Genomic DNA, 18,654 nt, shown 5'->3' on the forward strand with positions numbered 1-18,654 from the left:
TTGGGGACTAAACTTGTAATTGCACTTCTGGACAAACAAATTTCATGTCATCCTTTGATTTGCATGCGATGCTTTTGGCCCTGATAATGCCCAAAAGATTAGCTGCAAATAGAGCTGCAGTCCACCTGGTAGCACATCGCTTTCGTTTAGAGGTTTTGCACTCCAAGTTTAGGAGATGCTACCCATACCCATACATTTAAAACGGACAATTCTTCCATTAACTTTAGAAAATGATCGGTGGCATGCGCAAACTTAATTGTTAAATTCTTCAACTATATAAAAGCAGTTTTAGTTTAATTCTTATTTTCAATTAAGAGATAACTCTAATCAAATTTTATAGTAACTTAGTTTACATTTCAATCTTAAAATGTTTAAAACATATATTGTACTTCTATAAAAGAAGGGACCTGGCTTTGGGAGTAAAACTTTTAGGTGAGGAGTAAGGGATGGTGAGATATAGTAGGTTAGGAAAAAGTTAACTACATTTAAATCACTTTAGAAACTATAAATCTATAACAATTATATGTATCCAAACAAATTATAAGTACTATATATATGTGAGTATATATACCTCTTATAATTGATAGTTGAAACAGTATTGGATTTTATACTTGTAATGAGATGGTAAATCTTGAGTTCATGTGGATAAATTTCTTTCTAATTGACCATCATAGTGAGGTTTAAGTAAGAAGAACCTACAGCCCATGTCTCGCTAGGTCCTGGAGGGCCACTGTCCACAGCCCTACCACCATTAGGTGGCAGTACTTGGGAGCTAGAACACAGGGATTTCAACCACAGAACCAGTCTCTTTCTACAGAGAGTAGGATAGAAGCTCTCTTTCTCTCTCTCTTATCCTATGCATGTGTGCATGGTTATGTGGCCAGGACTGGTGTCTGAGAAGTCCCCATCCATCCTGGCTTTATGTTTGGCCGTTGGTAGGATGGTTGAATGTGGTAGCTTTGTTTTGTAGCAGGCTTTGCATCAACTCTAGTACTTAATTGATTGTGGTGGGGATCATCAAAGGGCCCTCTTATTAGCCAGTATTCCTTCTCTTTAGTATGAAGGGTGAAGAGAAGCCAGCATAGCTCCAAAGGCTATCCAACTCATGGCTGTCGACCTCCATTGGGTATGAGTTTACTAGGTGGATATCAAATTACCACACATTGAGCCAAAAACTAGCAAGCTATGGCTAACGCTTGAATTGGCATTGCATAAGGGATTATGTCTTGGATCCTTTTTAGAATTGATGTTGGTAGCTGAGATTTTGGACTTTGGCTAATTAAGCTTTTAATAGAAAGTTGTTTGCTACTTGGTAACTACTTTTGTAAAATGTTATAGAACTTTAACATTTGTTTGGTAATCAAACTAAAAAAATACTTTTAGTTAGGAGAAAATAATAACAAAGGATATTACCCAAAGCTTTTAATTTTTCAACTCTTTATAATATCAAAAACTGCAATTATGGAGTATTCTTAATTAACAAATTATTTATTGCAAATAGTATAATATTGTAATATATATATATATATGTATGTATTTATGTGTATATATATATATATATATATATATATATATATATATATATATGTATGTATATATATGTGTATGTATGTAATATATAAGTATATATATATATGTATGTATGTATGTATATATATATATATATATATATATATATGTATGTATGTATGTATATATATATATGTGTGTGTGTGTGTGTGTGTGTGTGTGTGTATGTACCTATATGTAGATATGTGTGTGTGTGTGTGTGTGTGTGTTTGTGTGTATGCACACAAGCGCGCCCACACACACATATATATATACACACTATTATTATTATTACTATTATTACTATTTTATGATAATTATTATCATAAGCATTATTACTAATTTAGTAGTATTACTATATTTAATATAATTACTATTATTAGTATTATTATTATTTTTGTAGTATTACTATTTTAGTATTATCACTATTATTAGTGTAATTACTATTATTAGTGCTATTACTATTATTAGTATTATTACTATTATTAGTATTACAACTATTATTAGTACTATTATTTTTAGAACTATTATTATTATTAGTGTTGTTACTATTATTAGTAATATTATTGTGATTAGTATTATTACTATTATTATTATTAGTATAATAATATTATACTTATATAATATAATATGATATAGTAATATTGTAATATAATATAGCAACGTAATATAATGTAACAGATTAGAATCTAATCTAAAAATAGATTATATTATATTATTATTAAGGGTTTTGTATGAATGCCCTCTTAAATATTGAATTTTGCATGAATATTTTTTTAAAATTGATATTTACATTTATACCCTCATAAAACACTTATTTTACTATTCTACTTTTTTATCCTTGTTTTTGCATATATACCCATGCCATCTAATGCCATTAAAAAAATTAACAGTTTCAAATTAAAATGACTAAAATATTTTTAATGGGTAGATGTGCAAAAAAATATTTATAAGACAATCGCAATGGAGGATAAAAAAATAATTTTAAAATTTTATTTTATTCTTAATTAAAATAAATATGATTTTTATTAACGGTATTAGAAGAACTGTTATATTAGGGGCATTTGTGCAAAAACAGTATTTTATGAGTGTACAGAAATAAATATAAATTTTAAGAAGATATTCGTGCAAATTTGAATTTTTAGAAGAGTATTCATGTAAAAAACCCATTTTTAAAATATAATAAATTATAATATAATATAAATTATAATTAATTTGTTATTATTTTATAATATATTATATTATAGTATAGTATGGTATAATATTATGATATGATATAAGATGTAATCATGAGATTTGTTGGTGGGCATTTTGGTCATCAGAAAAATTTTATTAAAATCAAAATAGCTTTCTGACATTGGTTAGAAAATATTTTTAGAAAGAAGCTCCAAAATAGAGCTTTTCCCCAATAGACATTTTCAATATTCTGATAAAGCCAAAATAGCTTTCTGATTTTTTACCAAAAATCATTATATCATCCAAAAGTATTTTTTGGAAAGTCAAAACATACTTTCTGATCCCCTAAAAACTGCACTAAACTGGGTTTTAATGTACATGCTAACTGCTGCCTTCACCTGTATACTAATTAATTGATTGAGCGGAAATTTGAAAGAAACAAAAAAAAAAAAACCATAGTTACCAGCAAGGAAGCAGCAATGCTCGCATATTAATATTCCAAATGAAACATAGTTACCGGGAAGCACATGTTTACTTAATTTAGATCTCGAAAACCATATTTGGGATGCCATTTCAATTTCTTCTTCTGCGTACAGGAAGAACATGCAGGAATCTAGACGGACACAAAGGCAGCAGGAAACTTGAGCAAAAATCCTTGCCATGAGAAAATCTCGAACTATTGCCCTGTTCATTTTTCGCGACTTTCCACCTATTTTGAGACTTCAAAGGCACCAATTCCTGCTCCCACTTCCATAGCCATTATTTCCTACTTCCTGCTTTAAGACTTCTTTTGTCATTTCCTGCTCACCACTTCGTTTTTGCTTGCTTTGGACGTATACTGCTATCAAATGGATTAATCATTTTCAGGTTGACAGGTATAAAAATACTCCATTGCTGAAGGATGTTGTCAGCTGGAAATTAAGTCGACAGGCCTATCTGGCAGGCCATGTCTCCGCGAGGCGAATCAAGCTGATGGTTCAAGGTTCTTGTGACACGCCACCAAGATGGTAGCTAGGCGGTAAGAGAGCGATAGTTCAACTTGAGTTGTCCGGGTTCAAAACGTGTGGGCTTCGATTAAATTAGGAAACCGAATGTCTCACGTCCGAACGGCTCGTTGGCGGATATACTTTTCTTCCATCTATACCAAGGTGGTGCCAGATATGACGTACTCACCTTCGAATAGGAAGGATATGAGTAAAACGGAATCTATCCGTATCAAATATTCTCCTGGTGAGGCGGGAACACAGTGGAGACTGCTACGCGGGGGTAGGCTGGTCCCTTCCTCCCCCTACCTCTTTTGTTTAGCGCAAAAAAAAAAAGAAAAAAAAAGAAGAGGAGGTTCTTGGGACACTTGTGTTTCATTTGTTTCCACCCTTCAGCTCCCCCTTTAACCAAAAATAAAAAAATGAGGACCATTAAAAGCCTTCCGTCAAAAAAAGAAACAATTAAATAAAATCATAACGATTCATTAGACTTCATTAAAAGCTTGTATGCAGTGCTCAAATGAGCACAATTTATCACTTTAAACCCTGAAGCCCAGATACGGCTGTCCTCCTCCTGCTTTTTCCTTCTATTGTGCTGTCTCAGGTAAAGTAGTAATGCCAATCTAAAGTTGCTAATTACAAAATAAGAACATAACGAGATCTCAACAACCATCAAATTGCTGGTTAGGCCTCCAAAACACTTGCGTTGGAGGACCCAAGATACCCTGTATCGTATATGGTACCGCATTTACAGTTCCTAATGTAAATATTGCTAACAATACATCATATCGCATATGTTACATACTTTCTCACGCAAAGTTCAGATAGGACATCGATATCAAATCTCTAGGCCAGCGACATTCCACGCTCTTCGAAGACATCCCACCAGATAATGCGCGGCACCGAGCCATTGATTTGATTGATCCCGAAAAGAAAACGAGTGCTACCAGTCTCATCTTCAGCAGTTGGAACAGCAGTCCTAATCAATCGGGTTAACATCATGATGGAACCATGCAATTTAAGGGGAACTTAATCCAATTGGCCACAAAATGACAACCGGCCACAAACAATATAATTAGCAAATCCAACGGCGCAGAGAAAAACACGAGACAGGAATCCGAGGGATGGGAACCATGGGCAAATTGAACACTCTGCAGCAAATTGAACACTCTCTGGCTACGAGGAATCCAAACAAAGAGCAAAGACAACAATCACAATGGCCGAGACACCTTAAAAAGGATCTGTGGCCACAACAGAGTATCCAGAACCTGGAGTCATGAATTTGCTGCACTGTCATTGATACACTAGTGTCAGTTGCTATGGAGCATCAGATAATTTTACTACAAGAAACATAAAAGAAAGAGCAGTGAGTACTAACAATACAGAAGTGAGCACTAACAATACATCAAACTCAATGACTAACACCAATCCCTCAAACATCAAAATAACAATTCGCACAACGAAATACAAGGTTGGCAACTTAATAGCAAGCCTTCCAGAGCTTAAGAATCTGAGTCGAAAAGAAAACTGTGCCCCCCTATACTCGGGACATTGTCATGTTGTGAAGAAAGTCCACAGCTTCTTCCCTATCGATGCATTGTGCTTCCCTGAGTCCTCTTCATCCTCATCATAATCTTCTTCACTCCCACATTCACCATCAGGAGTAGCTGGTTCACTCGCTCTTGCTGCCCCATCTACCACAACTCCATCTTCCCCACTTTGCTCGCTGCACTCCATTGACTTCACAATAATGTCGTCGTCACTCTCCTCATTAGCATGGGTTTCCTCCATCTGTCAATAAGACAGGAATAATAACTGAGGTCAAAAGGCATCTTACACACATTAACTTGAAACAAAGTTAAAAAAAATAAAATAGTAATATAGCCAGTCCAATGTCTCAGAAGTCAGGAAATAAATTAGAAAATCATAGGCACTTCTCAAAATCTTTGCACCAGACATGACCCATGGAACTGTTACAGTGAGAATAATACAATATTTCTGAGTGCGCATGCACACCTAACAAAGATCAAACAGAGAGTTCTTCCTTCCAAAATGTTCAGGAATGCCGCGGACATGCAGAATTAAATCACTTATGGGACACCTATGTCATAACAATTGATGAGTATTTAGCAAGTGCTACCCACGTGTCTTTTTTCAAGGCAAGCAAGAGAAAAAGGGGCAGAAAGTTGGAGACAAGAGACAAGGAGAAATAAAAAAAAAAGTCCTGTGAAAAAAGAGGAAGGGGGAGGGGGGAGCACAGGCTCCTGCAAGATGTGTTGACTATGCTGCAGAGCCTTCATCGTTATAGCTATATATAGTAGATATTTCAACCAGTACACCTGAAAGTCCACAGCTAAATGCTTGTACTCCTCAGAAAGAAAAAAAGATAACAATTTTACATTGACAATTCCTCATCTACTCAAGGTTTAAAGCAACGGCTTTTATATGTCATAAATAGTTATAACAGTTTCGAGCCCCCACTGTCACATTATACATATAATAACGGAGAAAAAAACAATGGCAATAGGTTATTTAGCCGTATAACAGTCAGCTATAACATATCTTATTCCATTTGTATTGTTGCTCTAAACAAAAGAACAATTTACAAAAATCAAAGTTTCTTAACCAATTTTCCCTTCCCTCCAAAAGAGTTTGTAGCACCTGAAAAAACATAATTGTTTATTAGGTGAAAGTAATTTGGAAAATAATGACCTCATTCTTTCATCATTGTCCAATAATTTTCCATTATAATGGCATTTTAGCGGTCATTATTTTAATACTAAAAAATTTGAAACCACAGTGAGGCAAGTAACAGCCATTCAACCATTCTAACTGTCAAAAAGACTTCACTGGGGGAATGCCATCATGGAATAATGCAATTATTCAAAGCTCCCATCTGTTTGAAGAATTAGTGACGAAGCCAATGAATAAATAGCAAGTGATAAGATGCAAAGCATTCCTATCAATGCCGAAGTGGTAACCATGCTAATGCAACACAGAAGTTCGAGCAAGAAAAAAATAAAGAACCTCACCTGGGCAAGCTTCTGAGAGTTCTCTTGAACTTCCTCTACACATCCCCCTGTTGTTCTCTGCAACATACATGATGTTTTCTTGTTCTCACCAACAATACCAGATGAAGGTTCAACAGCAGGCGCACGTTTAGAAGTTCCTTCTCCATCACTGCCACCCTTCAAAACCTCATTTTCAGTTGACTGTTGAAGGCTTCTTGTCTTATGTTGTTTAGTCTGATCAGGCATTGTTTGGGCTGCTGCAACATTGCCCGCACTGGCACAACAGTTAGATACAAATTTCCTTGTATAAGTCGCTTGTTATGTAATTCAGCAAAATAAAATGCTCATAAATAAAAAGCAGAACTATAACGTGGAATGCACAAGCACAAACTTCAGATTCAAGGACGGGATGCACCAATAGGAAATTAGTTGAGGGGGATTCAAGAGCAAACTTGGCTGAGAAAAGAGATCGAGCAATGAATCAGGCTCAGATGTCAAAATGAGCCTAAGCCTAGCTATCATAGGGTCAGCCTGGTTCTGGCAATATCAACTACACAAACATATGTAACAAGTCAGATAAATCTATACACATAACATTGCTTTCATGAGCCAAACCTTGGCAGAAAATCAACGAGAAAACTGACCCTGAGATGATAGGTACACTCAGCTCTATAGAGGTAATGTTTTATATAGATATTTAACAAGTGAGATTAATATATAATAAGTCTTCATTTATACACATCTATAATTATTATTGCTTCAGTTTACCAAGCTGAGCTGAGCTCAAACTAAAGGAAGAACCAAGCTAAGCCTTCTGAGATTTGAGGCCAACCGAACCAGCAATGCTTGATTCAGCTCAGCTTGTTAATGCCCCCCTATGAATCTGACCAAGATTTTTAAAACTTCAAAATAATAGCTCGCACTTAAAGTTAGTTCCCAGATAAGAAATGCCATCAAATCATGAAAGTATTCTTAGCAAATGATCATGTACAACTTGTAACAGCATAAAAAATGTATAAAGATGTAGCTTACATTGTAGAGCGCCGGAAATTGTAGCGCTTCTCTCCAGGAGCCTGTGTTCCAGGAGCTGAGATATGACGCCTTTTTCGACGTCCGCCAAGTGAAATGCTCTCTGAACGTGTTTCACTATCCTCTGCATCCGGTTCCCCAGTTGTCATCCCAGATGCGTGAGCAAGACGTCTCTTCTGTCTGGAACTTGTTGCCCCCGTATCAGCATGAACAGAATCGCCTTGGCTTTCCTCTTGGATATTTAGAGAATCCTTTGTTACACCATTTGGTGGTCCATCATTCTTCTCTTCAGAGGTTTCCCCAAGTATAGCTTTGGCATCTTCAACAACAGCTTTAACAGAGCGCGTTCTTCTGATAGCTTTAGGCCTACCTTTCCTGCCAGGAAGGCGCCGTCTCTGTTTAGATGGTTCGGGCTGCAAATCATTTTCAGTAGGCATAGAAGATTCCTCCCTTTCATTCCGTTCATCGACAGGGGCTGTGATCTGCTCACCTTCCACCTGGATATCAGTGGAATTATCTGCTATTCCAAAAGATGGCTCTGGACCATCACCAACTTCAACTAATCTTTCAGATTCTTCATTTCCCCTGACTCCACTATCCGATTGCACCCCCTGGGCATCAATAAAATCATTACCAACTCCATAGGATGGTCCAGGTTCATAATTCGCTTCGCCTTCTGAAGCTTCTCCATCAAGTCTTGCACCAAATGAGAGAGACTTCTCTGCCTGGCATTCAGACATTTTCTCTGCTTGCTTTCCTGGGGAGAAGTTAAACAGTCTCGAACACTTTTGCAGCCAGGACATACGACCACCCGAAATGACAGAACGAAGGCCTGTACCTGGAGGAGATATTTCAGCATTCTTACCTTTCAGATGCTCTTCCAAAGCCAAAGACGGCAACTGAATATCTCCTGCATCATCAGTCCCCATTTGGAGAAGCTCTAAATCACTCATTGTAACCCCACAGTTTTTGCAAACCTTATACTGCTCAGCAAAAGCAAGGAAGCGTTCTTTTTCCTTGATAAAATGTTCTCTTTGATCCTTCAGATTCCTGCTAAGCATCCGTAGAGTTTCAATGTCATTTTGAATCTCAATTTGGTCAGATTCCAGTTTTTTTGAGTGTTTAGAGAGCTCTTCTTTTTCCCTCTCTAGTTGATCTTGTTCCATCTTCAACTTCTGAATTTTAGACTCATTTAGATTTTTTACAGAATTAATTTGGTTTAGTTCTCTATCTCTCCACCTATTAAACTGATTCTCCTTCTCCTGCAGCTGCTTCTCCATATCCTCCTGCTTTTTCTGCATATCCATCTCAAGCTCATGCTTACGAAGCTCAAGCTCCCGAGCAATATCAGCATGACCTCTCTCGAGCTCCTCAGAAGCATTTGACTTTTCAAGCTCCATTGTGCTCTCAAAAGTTTCTTTCTTCAGTCTAAGTTCTTCCAACTCCCTCTGAATATCAGCTTTTGCTGCCAGTACCTCATTATTCAACCTTTCCTCCTCATTGAGTCGCCATTTCTCAAACTTTTCCCTTTCATAATTGACTTTCTTTACCTCTGCTTCCAACTCAACTTTCTTCTCATCCAATACATCCCACTCTCTCTCAAAATTCTCCCTCAGTCCTCTCAAATCCTCTTGTTCCTTAAGAAGTGACTCTTTTATTATTCTGCAATCCTCAATCTCTTGCTTCAGTTTTGATTGCAACAGGAGATGCTGTTCCCTCTCTTCTTTGGTAAGTTTAAGATTTTCCTCCTCCTTGATCATCTGCTGCTTTGCCTCTTCTACTGTAGCCTTCAAATTCTCTAGTTCATTTCTAGACCCAACCAGATCCTGCATCTCTCTGCCTAGCTGCTGCTTTTCTTCCTCCAACTTCTTCTCACCAATTTTAATAGATTCCTCCCACTTCTTCAAAGCCTTTGATTTTGTGTCTAAGTCTTTCTCCTTCTGCTTCAAGCTCTGCATTTTTTTCTCCACCTCCTGTTCTCTTTTAGTAACTTGTTCCTCTTTACAGTCGATTTCAGTTTTCTTCTTGTCAACTGCATCCAGTTTCCATTTCAGCTCTTCGTCAAAAGACTTTCTCCTCTGCTCCAGGTCCAACTCAAACTCCTTTTTCTTGGAATTTAAAGTCTCATTGTGATCATCAAGGAGCTTTTGTATCTCCACCTTCAATAGGACAAAAGAGACAGTCAGATTTATCAAGTACAATAAATAGGAAGATCACAATTACATACAATCATGGCACAGCATAGGATCAAAAAACTTAAGGCCCAAAATCAAACAAATTCAAATGACTGAATATTCCTCAAAATGCATAACAAAGGGAAGTATGAAATTCAGAGGAAATGGTGGCCAGGAGGTCCAAAATTGAGCAGATCTCTCTTTTCTTTTTGACCTTTTAGCTTTCATACTCTGCATTCCAAGATTTAAAGACCAGTAAAAAGAATTAAAGGTTTGATACAAATTGCACTAACAATAATAAAGTTAGTGCAACCATACAGCCAAATTTTTCACCAAGTGTTATCAAACTTATTTTGAACCATCTGACTTCAGATTCATATGAACCCTGTCACACAAATCCCCATTTGCATTCTTGTTTTCTCCCATGTTTTCTTGTATACCTGCATTCATATCTTCCTTAAGAAAAAATATTAAAAAATTCATATCCCAATATTCAATACTATGAGAACTAACATACAGAACTCAACAGTCTGTCAGGTCGTCAGAAAGTTCAACTATTAGAAAGTCTAGGCGTTTGAAGATAGACACTTACTTTTTCTCTGGCATTCAGCTTTTCTTCTATAGCAAGTAACTCTTTTTCCTTCTTCTCCAGATTCTCAATGTTAATGCTTGCTTCCTGAAATCAAAAATGCAAAAGTAAATACAAAAGAACCACATGAAGATGCATTATTAATGCAAAAGAAATCGAAATATAACCAGTTTGAAAGAAACCAACCTTCTCTTTAAAAGCTAAAGCATTTTGTCTATTTCTAATGTCATCTTCTTTCTCCTTCAGTGAATTCTTAGTAACCTCAATCATTTTCCGTGCCTCTTCAAGCTCTTCTTCTTTCTTTTTAAGAACTCGATCAGTTTCATTTGCCCTTTCCTCTCTATCATTGATTGAACGCTGCCCCTCAAGAAGCCTCTTTTGACTCTCCTGCAGATTCTTTTCCCACTCTCTCAAATGTTGTCTTTGTTCATCAAGATCCTTCTTATATGTTTTTCTTCTGAATATCATAAAACACAATTAGAATCACCACCAAGAAAAAGAAGTAATTAATATGTAACCAAAAGATATAGCCGCCAAAATATATCATATATAGAAAGATCAGGAACAGAACATGCAAATAACAGAGAGAGAGAGAGAGAGAGAGAGAGAGAAGAAGAAGAAGAAGAAGGCATACTCGGTATTTAAAGACAGATATTCTTTCTGAAGTTTACGCTCACGAGCCTCCGCATCATCTAATTTTCTATCTACCTCTGAACTCTTTCGACTCGCCTCTGCAAGCTTGGCATCTGCAGAATGCAGCTTTCCTTCAATCTCCAAATATTTTTCTTCAAGACTGGCTTCCAGAGCATGAGCTTCAGCCAACTTCTTATCCGAAGTATATTTAACTTCTGCAATTTCACCACGCATCTCACGTAAAGCCTTCTCAAGCTGCATATACATCACCATTCCATGAAGAATTAGATAAAGCATGAAAAAAAGAACACTAAAAATTATAATTATTTGATGGAAAAATTTAATATGGCAACAACAAAAACAACAACAACAGAAGATAATACATCTGGCATCAACACCAAACAGAAGGAAATTAAAAATGATCAAAGAAATCCAGCATCAAAATTTATACCATTAAATGCTCCTCAAAAGATGTTATAGTATCTACACATACATGTATATTTGTATGTGTATATACGTGTGTGTGCACACAGATATATGTATGTACTTATTTTTATATATGCACACACACACACATATGCATGCATGTATCAACTCAATAAACTTTAGAAAGCATTAAAACTGCGCCATGCAAAGTCAAATCCAAAAATTGCATAATAACTAAGAAAAAGAAAGGCCAGCTTCATTGTCACATTCACTTCTTTCTACAGATAAACACAGATTAGCATACTGATTTCAAGACATTTTATGTTGTCAAGCATAGAAAGAGAACTCTATATGAAGATAACAATTATGACTATAAAATTGAAAATAGAATACTACAATATCCCAAAACACAATAACGCAAGGACACAGCTAGGATTCACTTTGAGCTAAATGGCTGAATAATTCACTTTAGAATTATTTATACCAATATAGACTACTAGTGAAAAAATAATAATAACTGCTCACATACATCTGCAACACACTGCTTCTCAACTCCCAAGGCCTTCTGCAGGTTTTCCTTCTGCTTTTCATATTCTGATATAGCAATTGCATGTGCAGCCTGTTCCCGCTTTAGGATCTCCTCTGCTTCTGCAAGGCCTTGCCTGAATTCTTCATATTTAGAAGTCCATTCCTTTTTCTCAATCAGCAGAAGTCCCATATTATATTGATATTCATGAAGCTGTTCATAAAAAAATAAGGTTAACAAAACTGTTACGCCAAACAGAAACAAAATGGAAGGAATTAAAAATGTCAATGAAAATCATAGCCCAACTACTGATTATTAGAACAAAGACACTGATTAAAAAGTTGTCTGAAATGAATAAAAAGTTAAGAAGCATGTGAAAGGATGGAGTAATGGCATAAGTTCAGGAACAGTGAAACAACTCCTCAATGAACCAAAATTTTCCTGGACGTAGACATCATAAGCACTGATCCTGAAGTCAATGGCACAGGATGCTTAAATGAGACAGAAAATATGTTAGCATCAAAAAATCAGTATAACATCAGCAAAGCACAAATATACAAAAAGTACAATATAAAACAAACAAATCATCACACTACCTAGTTTCAAGCACATAGACATGACAATCGAAACACTTCTAAACAAGTATATTGCAACAATCTTGGAAAAAGAAGAAATCAGATAATTAAAAAAAAATGTGGTAGGCAGAATAAATAGACAACATGTATGATGTTAAAGATGTACAAGTGGCAGATGGAAATGATTGCCATTAAAAGGAAGAAGATAAGCAATAACAATCAATATAATGTTGATCGTCGCATATTCTAGTGATAGAAGGAATACAATAATTTGCAGCATCCATGAAAAAGGTGCCCATGAAAGGGGGAAATTTTAATCAGTCTAGATTTATTATACATTATGAAAGTATCTAAATTATGTCATACTTTTTTTTTGCATTTTCTTGATTTATAATACATTTGTATCTCGCTCTGCGATATCTATGAAACAAGAAATTCCAAATGATCACACACCACACCTCCTAACATAGACAGCATAAAATTCAATGATCAGGAAGAATAAAGCAAAATTTCCATTACTCTCCTCAAAGGCCCTAAATTTTAGGGATTGCTTTGCCCTACAAATTTGCTTCTTCACTTGGTTCAGCTTTGGTTCAGAATTTGAAATTCACTACAGGTTACGCATTTGGTTCGACAGGAGTAGGATTAAAAAAATTCCTCATATCTTTGTATTTTTTCATTAGCAAGTAAGAGTTATTTTTTGATTAACTAGCCTGGAACTACAATTAGTTTTAGAATTCAGATCAGCAAAGGGGATTGTGAGATTCGTTAGTCTCTGTCTTGGCTCTGCATACAAACACCGATCACATATCACTAACCAAATAGAAAGAATATCAAGTGAACTTTGGAGTGTGCAAGATCTTCAATATGGAGTGGAGTTCCGTATATAGTGGCAGCAGAATTTCCAGTTCCTATCCACTTCTTCTTGTGACTTCTGTGCCCTGGTGAATATGTAACATATTCTCTGTTTTTTCCCCTTTTTTCCTTGCTTGATGCACTGGAGCTGCTGCCTGGGCATGGTTGGCTGCTGCTGCTGCTTCCTCGTCCTCCTCCTCCTCCTCCTCCTCCTCTAAGTTCCAGAGCCAGTTTTCTTTCTTTTTCTTCTTCTTCTGCTACTGTTACCGAACAAAGTGATTTTCCTTTGTTTTTTTTTCTTTTCTCTTCTTTTTTCTTCTCTTGCTTAAAGCACTCTGATGGGGATGGCCAGCTTCCTCTTCCTCCTTGCTGCTGGCTTCCAGCCTGAGCCTTTTCTCCTCCTACTCTTATTCTTCTTCTTGGCCAGGTGTTGGCCTGATGGTTATGGCCCTGCAGCCAGCAGTCTGCACAGCAGCTTCTTCCAGATGCTGCAGCCACCTATTTGAACTTTTTTGACTACAAAAAAAGGATGTATATGTGGTATATATGCAGCACACGTTAATTGAAGCCTTGAGGCCTTTCCTCTCTAAGCAGCCAACTAGGCACCTAGGCGCTTGCCTAGGCCATGTCCGCCTCCTAGCCCCACCTAAGCTTTTCCGCAACCTCGGTAATTTTCTAATTAAAACTTGTCTAGTACTATGTTACATGACTTGGATACGAGCACGTAGTGCACACATATTTCTAAGTGTCAAATACACAATATCCTTACGAATGTTTGTTCTTGCAGACAATACATGTCACACGTGTAGCATATATAAACAGCAGGTGTGAGCACCTGTGGAAAAATTGACAGCTCTAGGAAATACGGTCTGCATTCCCAAATTATTTTTTAATGGACTAATCTCAAAATAGTAAGTAATGTTATGCTATATCGTTTCTAGTCAACAAATATTCTTCAAATGCAATGCGGGGAAGCTTGACTGATTAGTAATCGGATAACTGAACTGACCAACAAAAAAGAATTCTTGAGAAAGTATGCCTTCTGGCTCACAACCATATGAACCATAATGCCTCTCTGCTCACCAGATGAAAAGGAACTTAGTTCATGAAATTAGGACCTAAATTATACATAATATAAAGAATCAAAAGCACAAGCTTAAGCCAAAAGCCCCTGAACATGATTACCTTAAGCTAAGCACCAATAATGCCTACTTGCTAGCGAGAGGAAAGCTGGACCAGGGAAGGCATTCAGAAAAATAAGAGGAGTTGTATCTATAGGCATGAAATGGCATGAAAGAAGCAGATGATGTCCTCAAGAATGAGGCAACAACTTTGTTAAGGTGATGACTTTGTTGGAAGAAATGAAGCTGACAGATAATTTAGATCTTAAACATATAAACCTGATAAGCAGAAATCTTTGATAATAGATGATAACTTCCAAAATCTTTGATGTATCAAAACCAATCATGGAGCAAAAACAAAAGCTTAGAGATCAAGAATGCTCATTTCAATATGAGTATAGATCAGCAAATAAGATGAAGGATTGGCTGGCTAAGCGGGGATGCAACTACGATCTTTGTATACCTAGGGCAAACATACACCTTCCCACAGAAATCAATTGATAGTACGCAATGTTTAGACGCTGGGACCAAAAAAAGTCTTTCACCTTTTCTAGTGTTATATGTGAATGAGAAAAGTTATGACAAAGTTACCAATGTAAAGCTGGCGGTGATAAAACTGAAGATATTAGTATAATTAGATGGATTTCCCCCCTCGATCCTAACATTTTTCTAACATCATATCTTTTTTCTGGTACATAAGATAGCTTTCTCGTGTATAGGTTGAATAATAGACATATACCGCACACCAGAAACAGCAATGACCTGCAAGTCCAACAAAGCAGACCAAGCATGTAGCATACTTAAGGCATCCCATACAAGCAACACGCTGAAGGTCAAGAAAGGCCCCAGTTAAGCTTGGACAAGGTTTAAACTATATTAAGTTTGTTGAACTATTTTTTTCTCTTGCTTTTTCTCGGATCATTTCGTCAAGGACATCACAGTCCAAAGAAAACAAGAAAAACTCCAGAGAGCAAAACTTTATCCTCACTGTGATTGGGACAGACCATGTTAGTGAAGAAATAGAAATAGCATTATGATATTTCCAGAGCAAGCTAAATTACACTCATGATCAACAAAGATATTGAGTTACAATGGTGATGATGATAAGTACCTAATCTACACTGGTATCTACATCAGTTGCAAGTACTTTGAAGGTATCCTTCATACAAAGTTTAGGACAATTACTACAATCTCATCTCCCTAACTCCCAAGATTATTAATGTACTGCAAGAGAAATATCCAACATTTGAATAGAACAAGAACCTTTAGCATGTCACAGTATTTCAATAATTCCTTAATACTGTAAAGCCAATCTTTAGGTTGTACTTTAAACTAAGGTGTCAAAAGTTTAAGGTTTCCAGGTGCCTCTGACTTTGCACACAATTCACCCTCGACAATGATTTTACATATGTAATCAATCATTCAATTATTAGAAAAGACTCCTAAGAGAACTAATACAATTGTCCTCTGGCGTGTTGCAACTTGTTAAGATAAAAGTACAATACGTTCACCTAGGGAATTAAATTGGAGAATAAAAACCAAGAAAACCTCAACAACCAACAAAATGTATTTCTGATATCACTAACCTCTGTCTCGATCTCCGATATCCTCTGAACAAGAGCCTCTTTTTCCTTCCTCTGTAGCACGGACTCGTCCAGCAACCCCGCCTCCCGGAACCTCCGCCAGACCTCCACATCTCCAGCACCTCCAGCCACATCACTGCCATTCTCTCCCAGCGAAGCCTGCGGCGGCGGCGGGAGCGCCTCCGCCGCCACGCTCTTCCCCTTCCCCTTCCCAAAAGATACCCCACCAGCACTCCTGGCGTTCACCGGCGCCGACCCGCCGTCCGGCCCATCCCCGACCCTCGTCGAGAGCGACCACCCGGCAGCCCACCCTTTCTTCTGCGGCGTGAACATTAGTACCCCCAATCCTTCATCAATAAACCTGAATCCAAAACCCTAGAGCGGGACTCCGGCCCCGAATTCAGAGCCAGAAACCCTAGCTACCCCGAAACCGAAGCCAAGAACCACAGAGAGCAAATCCTACCCTTCCGAACGGGTAAAGGGAAGCAATTTCTTCTCTCAGGACCCGCCAAGATCGGGAATTGGAGCAAAAAAAGGTTCTTTAAAACCCTAATCGGGGCTTCCGTAGGCAGGAAAACCTAAATCGGGGAGGATTGGAACCCTAGAGAGAGGGGAGAACGGGATCTAGAGCGGGGGACAAGAGGAAACCCTAGTTTCGAGAGCGGGGAGAGAGAAGAGAAAGAGAGAGAGAAACGGGCGAATGATGAGAGCCCGAGAAGTTCTCTTGCTTTTGCGAGACCGCAGCCTTTTCCGCCTCTGCCTTTTTCCGCGATCCCTTCTATTTTAATGGCCCGAGCACTTCCGTTCTTTTCTATGGACGAAACTACCCCTTGGGACGATTTTGAATTCTCGCCTTGTGCTGTTCCAGCGGTGCAGGATAAGTTAACATGGACTGGGACCGGTAAGCGCATCTTCTTTGGGATTAAGGTCGGTACAATGTATATGGCGTAATTATGAGTTGAAGCAAATAAAAAATTATAAAAAAAGGATTTGCTCCAAAAGGGATAATCCATCTACATATTCTTTCTAAAATGCTCCAATATATATATTTTTTATATAAGATTTGGTTAATCCATCTAGGCTGGTTTGCATATAAAAAAAAAATCAAAAGTTTGAGCTCATTGTGATGTAATTACGAAGACCCAACAACTCATTATTTTCTTAGCAAGCATTACACAGTAAGATAAATTATCAAATATAAAATATATGTATTTAGTATAAACATAATGTCATGTTACTACCGCATCAGAAAGCAGCACGAATATTAAAAAATATTTTAAAACTAATTAATTTCTTAAATATAGTCGAAGTACAAAAAAAGATAAAGATAACTCATATAATGATTAAACATTTGTCTATATATATATATATATATATATATATATGCAAAAACAAGTATAATATTAAGATATATTCAGTTATTTATTTAGGTAAATCTTGCTAAAGAAATAAGGTATCGAATCCTTTGTGCAATATTGACATTTTTTATCCTATCATTAATTGGTTTAGTTAAAATAAGTAGCATCTTTCATAGTTTAAATTTTAAAAACATAAAAAAAAGCTATAATTCATTGTTATACACACGCAAAAAATAGCACTACAAGAACAATGCTAAGCTTACTAAATATACCGATGCCTCTTAGCAATTCACCCAAATAAAAGTAGCTCGGGTAAGGATGCACAAAACCAGCATGCATAAATCAAACGATGCGATGTTGGATTCTATCTTGAGAACATCTAACTCTTTTTTAATTTTTTGCAGGTATTATTCATGTCTTCAGGCACATGCTGATGTTTGTTCCATGAAAACCTGCATGCATTGTGATTATAAAATAATGCGTATTCCCCAAACATCAACAATGACGTACAAGTTACAAAAGGAATGATTTAATCATCTTACTTGGGGTGTGTCACTCCCATCACTCAGTGTGCCTGCTGGGAATTGTAAAAAAATATAGGAATGGTGTTTTCGTCATTTCATGTGACGACAATGACATAGCGCGATGTGGACATGTAGTGTTTGGTATGTCCGCAAATGACAAAAATGTCCTAATATATCGATTCTTATTACCAAACCGTGTGTAACGAGCCATCTCGTCCATTGGATCCGTTTTCTGGAGTCCGTGCAGCGGTTCACATGGAACCGTTAATCTTGGTGAAACGGTAAAACTCGAAGGCGGTCGAGGGTATTTGAGTAATGTTGTACTGTTTGCGCGCTCTGATTGCGTGCGTGGAGCGGTCTCCGTGGGGGGCTGCGGTAGTGATGGAGAAGGGCACAGAGTGGAAGCTAACAACTCCAAGGCAAGCATCTTCTTGTCCTATGTGCGCCTACTCCCTCCATTGATTTTTTTTTTTTCAAGATATTTTTTTTGTGATTTGTATAATTGTTGGCATTTGGCCATTATTTTCCCATAATTATCATCAT

General features: G+C 37.0%; 1 protein-coding gene across 1 annotated transcript; it reads right to left on the reverse strand.

Moving 5' to 3' along the window:
* Positions 1-4,965: 4,965 nt before the first annotated feature.
* On the reverse strand, positions 4,966-16,981 carry LOC103701951 (protein CROWDED NUCLEI 1-like). The gene is made up of 8 exons (XM_008784184.4): positions 16,233-16,981; positions 12,099-12,308; positions 11,145-11,398; positions 10,697-10,967; positions 10,514-10,597; positions 7,751-9,906; positions 6,740-6,992; positions 4,966-5,498 (listed from the first exon to the last, which is right to left on the reverse strand). Exons 1-8 carry the CDS (start codon positions 16,560-16,562, stop codon positions 5,262-5,264), a joined length of 3,795 nt encoding a protein of 1,264 aa, XP_008782406.3. The 5' UTR covers positions 16,563-16,981; the 3' UTR covers positions 4,966-5,261.
* Between the last annotated feature and the right edge of the window lie 1,673 nt (positions 16,982-18,654).

Source organism: Phoenix dactylifera, chromosome 6 (genome assembly GCF_009389715.1).
Source record: "Phoenix dactylifera cultivar Barhee BC4 chromosome 6, palm_55x_up_171113_PBpolish2nd_filt_p, whole genome shotgun sequence".
Classification (NCBI taxonomy): Eukaryota; Viridiplantae; Streptophyta; class Magnoliopsida; order Arecales; family Arecaceae; genus Phoenix; species Phoenix dactylifera.

What these genes read in the sequence shown, in the direction of transcription:
- LOC103701951 (XM_008784184.4), bottom strand. Translation starts at nt 16,562, where the DNA reads ATGTTCACGCCGCAGAAGAAAGGGTGGGCTGCCGGGTGGTCGCTCTCG. An exon ending in AATTTCCGGCGCTCTACAAT is followed by an intron (nt 6,993 to 7,750) that starts GTAAGCTACATC and finishes CTGTTGTGCCAG; the next exon opens with TGCGGGCAATGTTGCAGCAG. An exon ending in ACTCTCAGAAGCTTGCCCAG is followed by an intron (nt 5,499 to 6,739) that starts GTGAGGTTCTTT and finishes TCTTATTGACAG; the next exon opens with ATGGAGGAAACCCATGCTAA.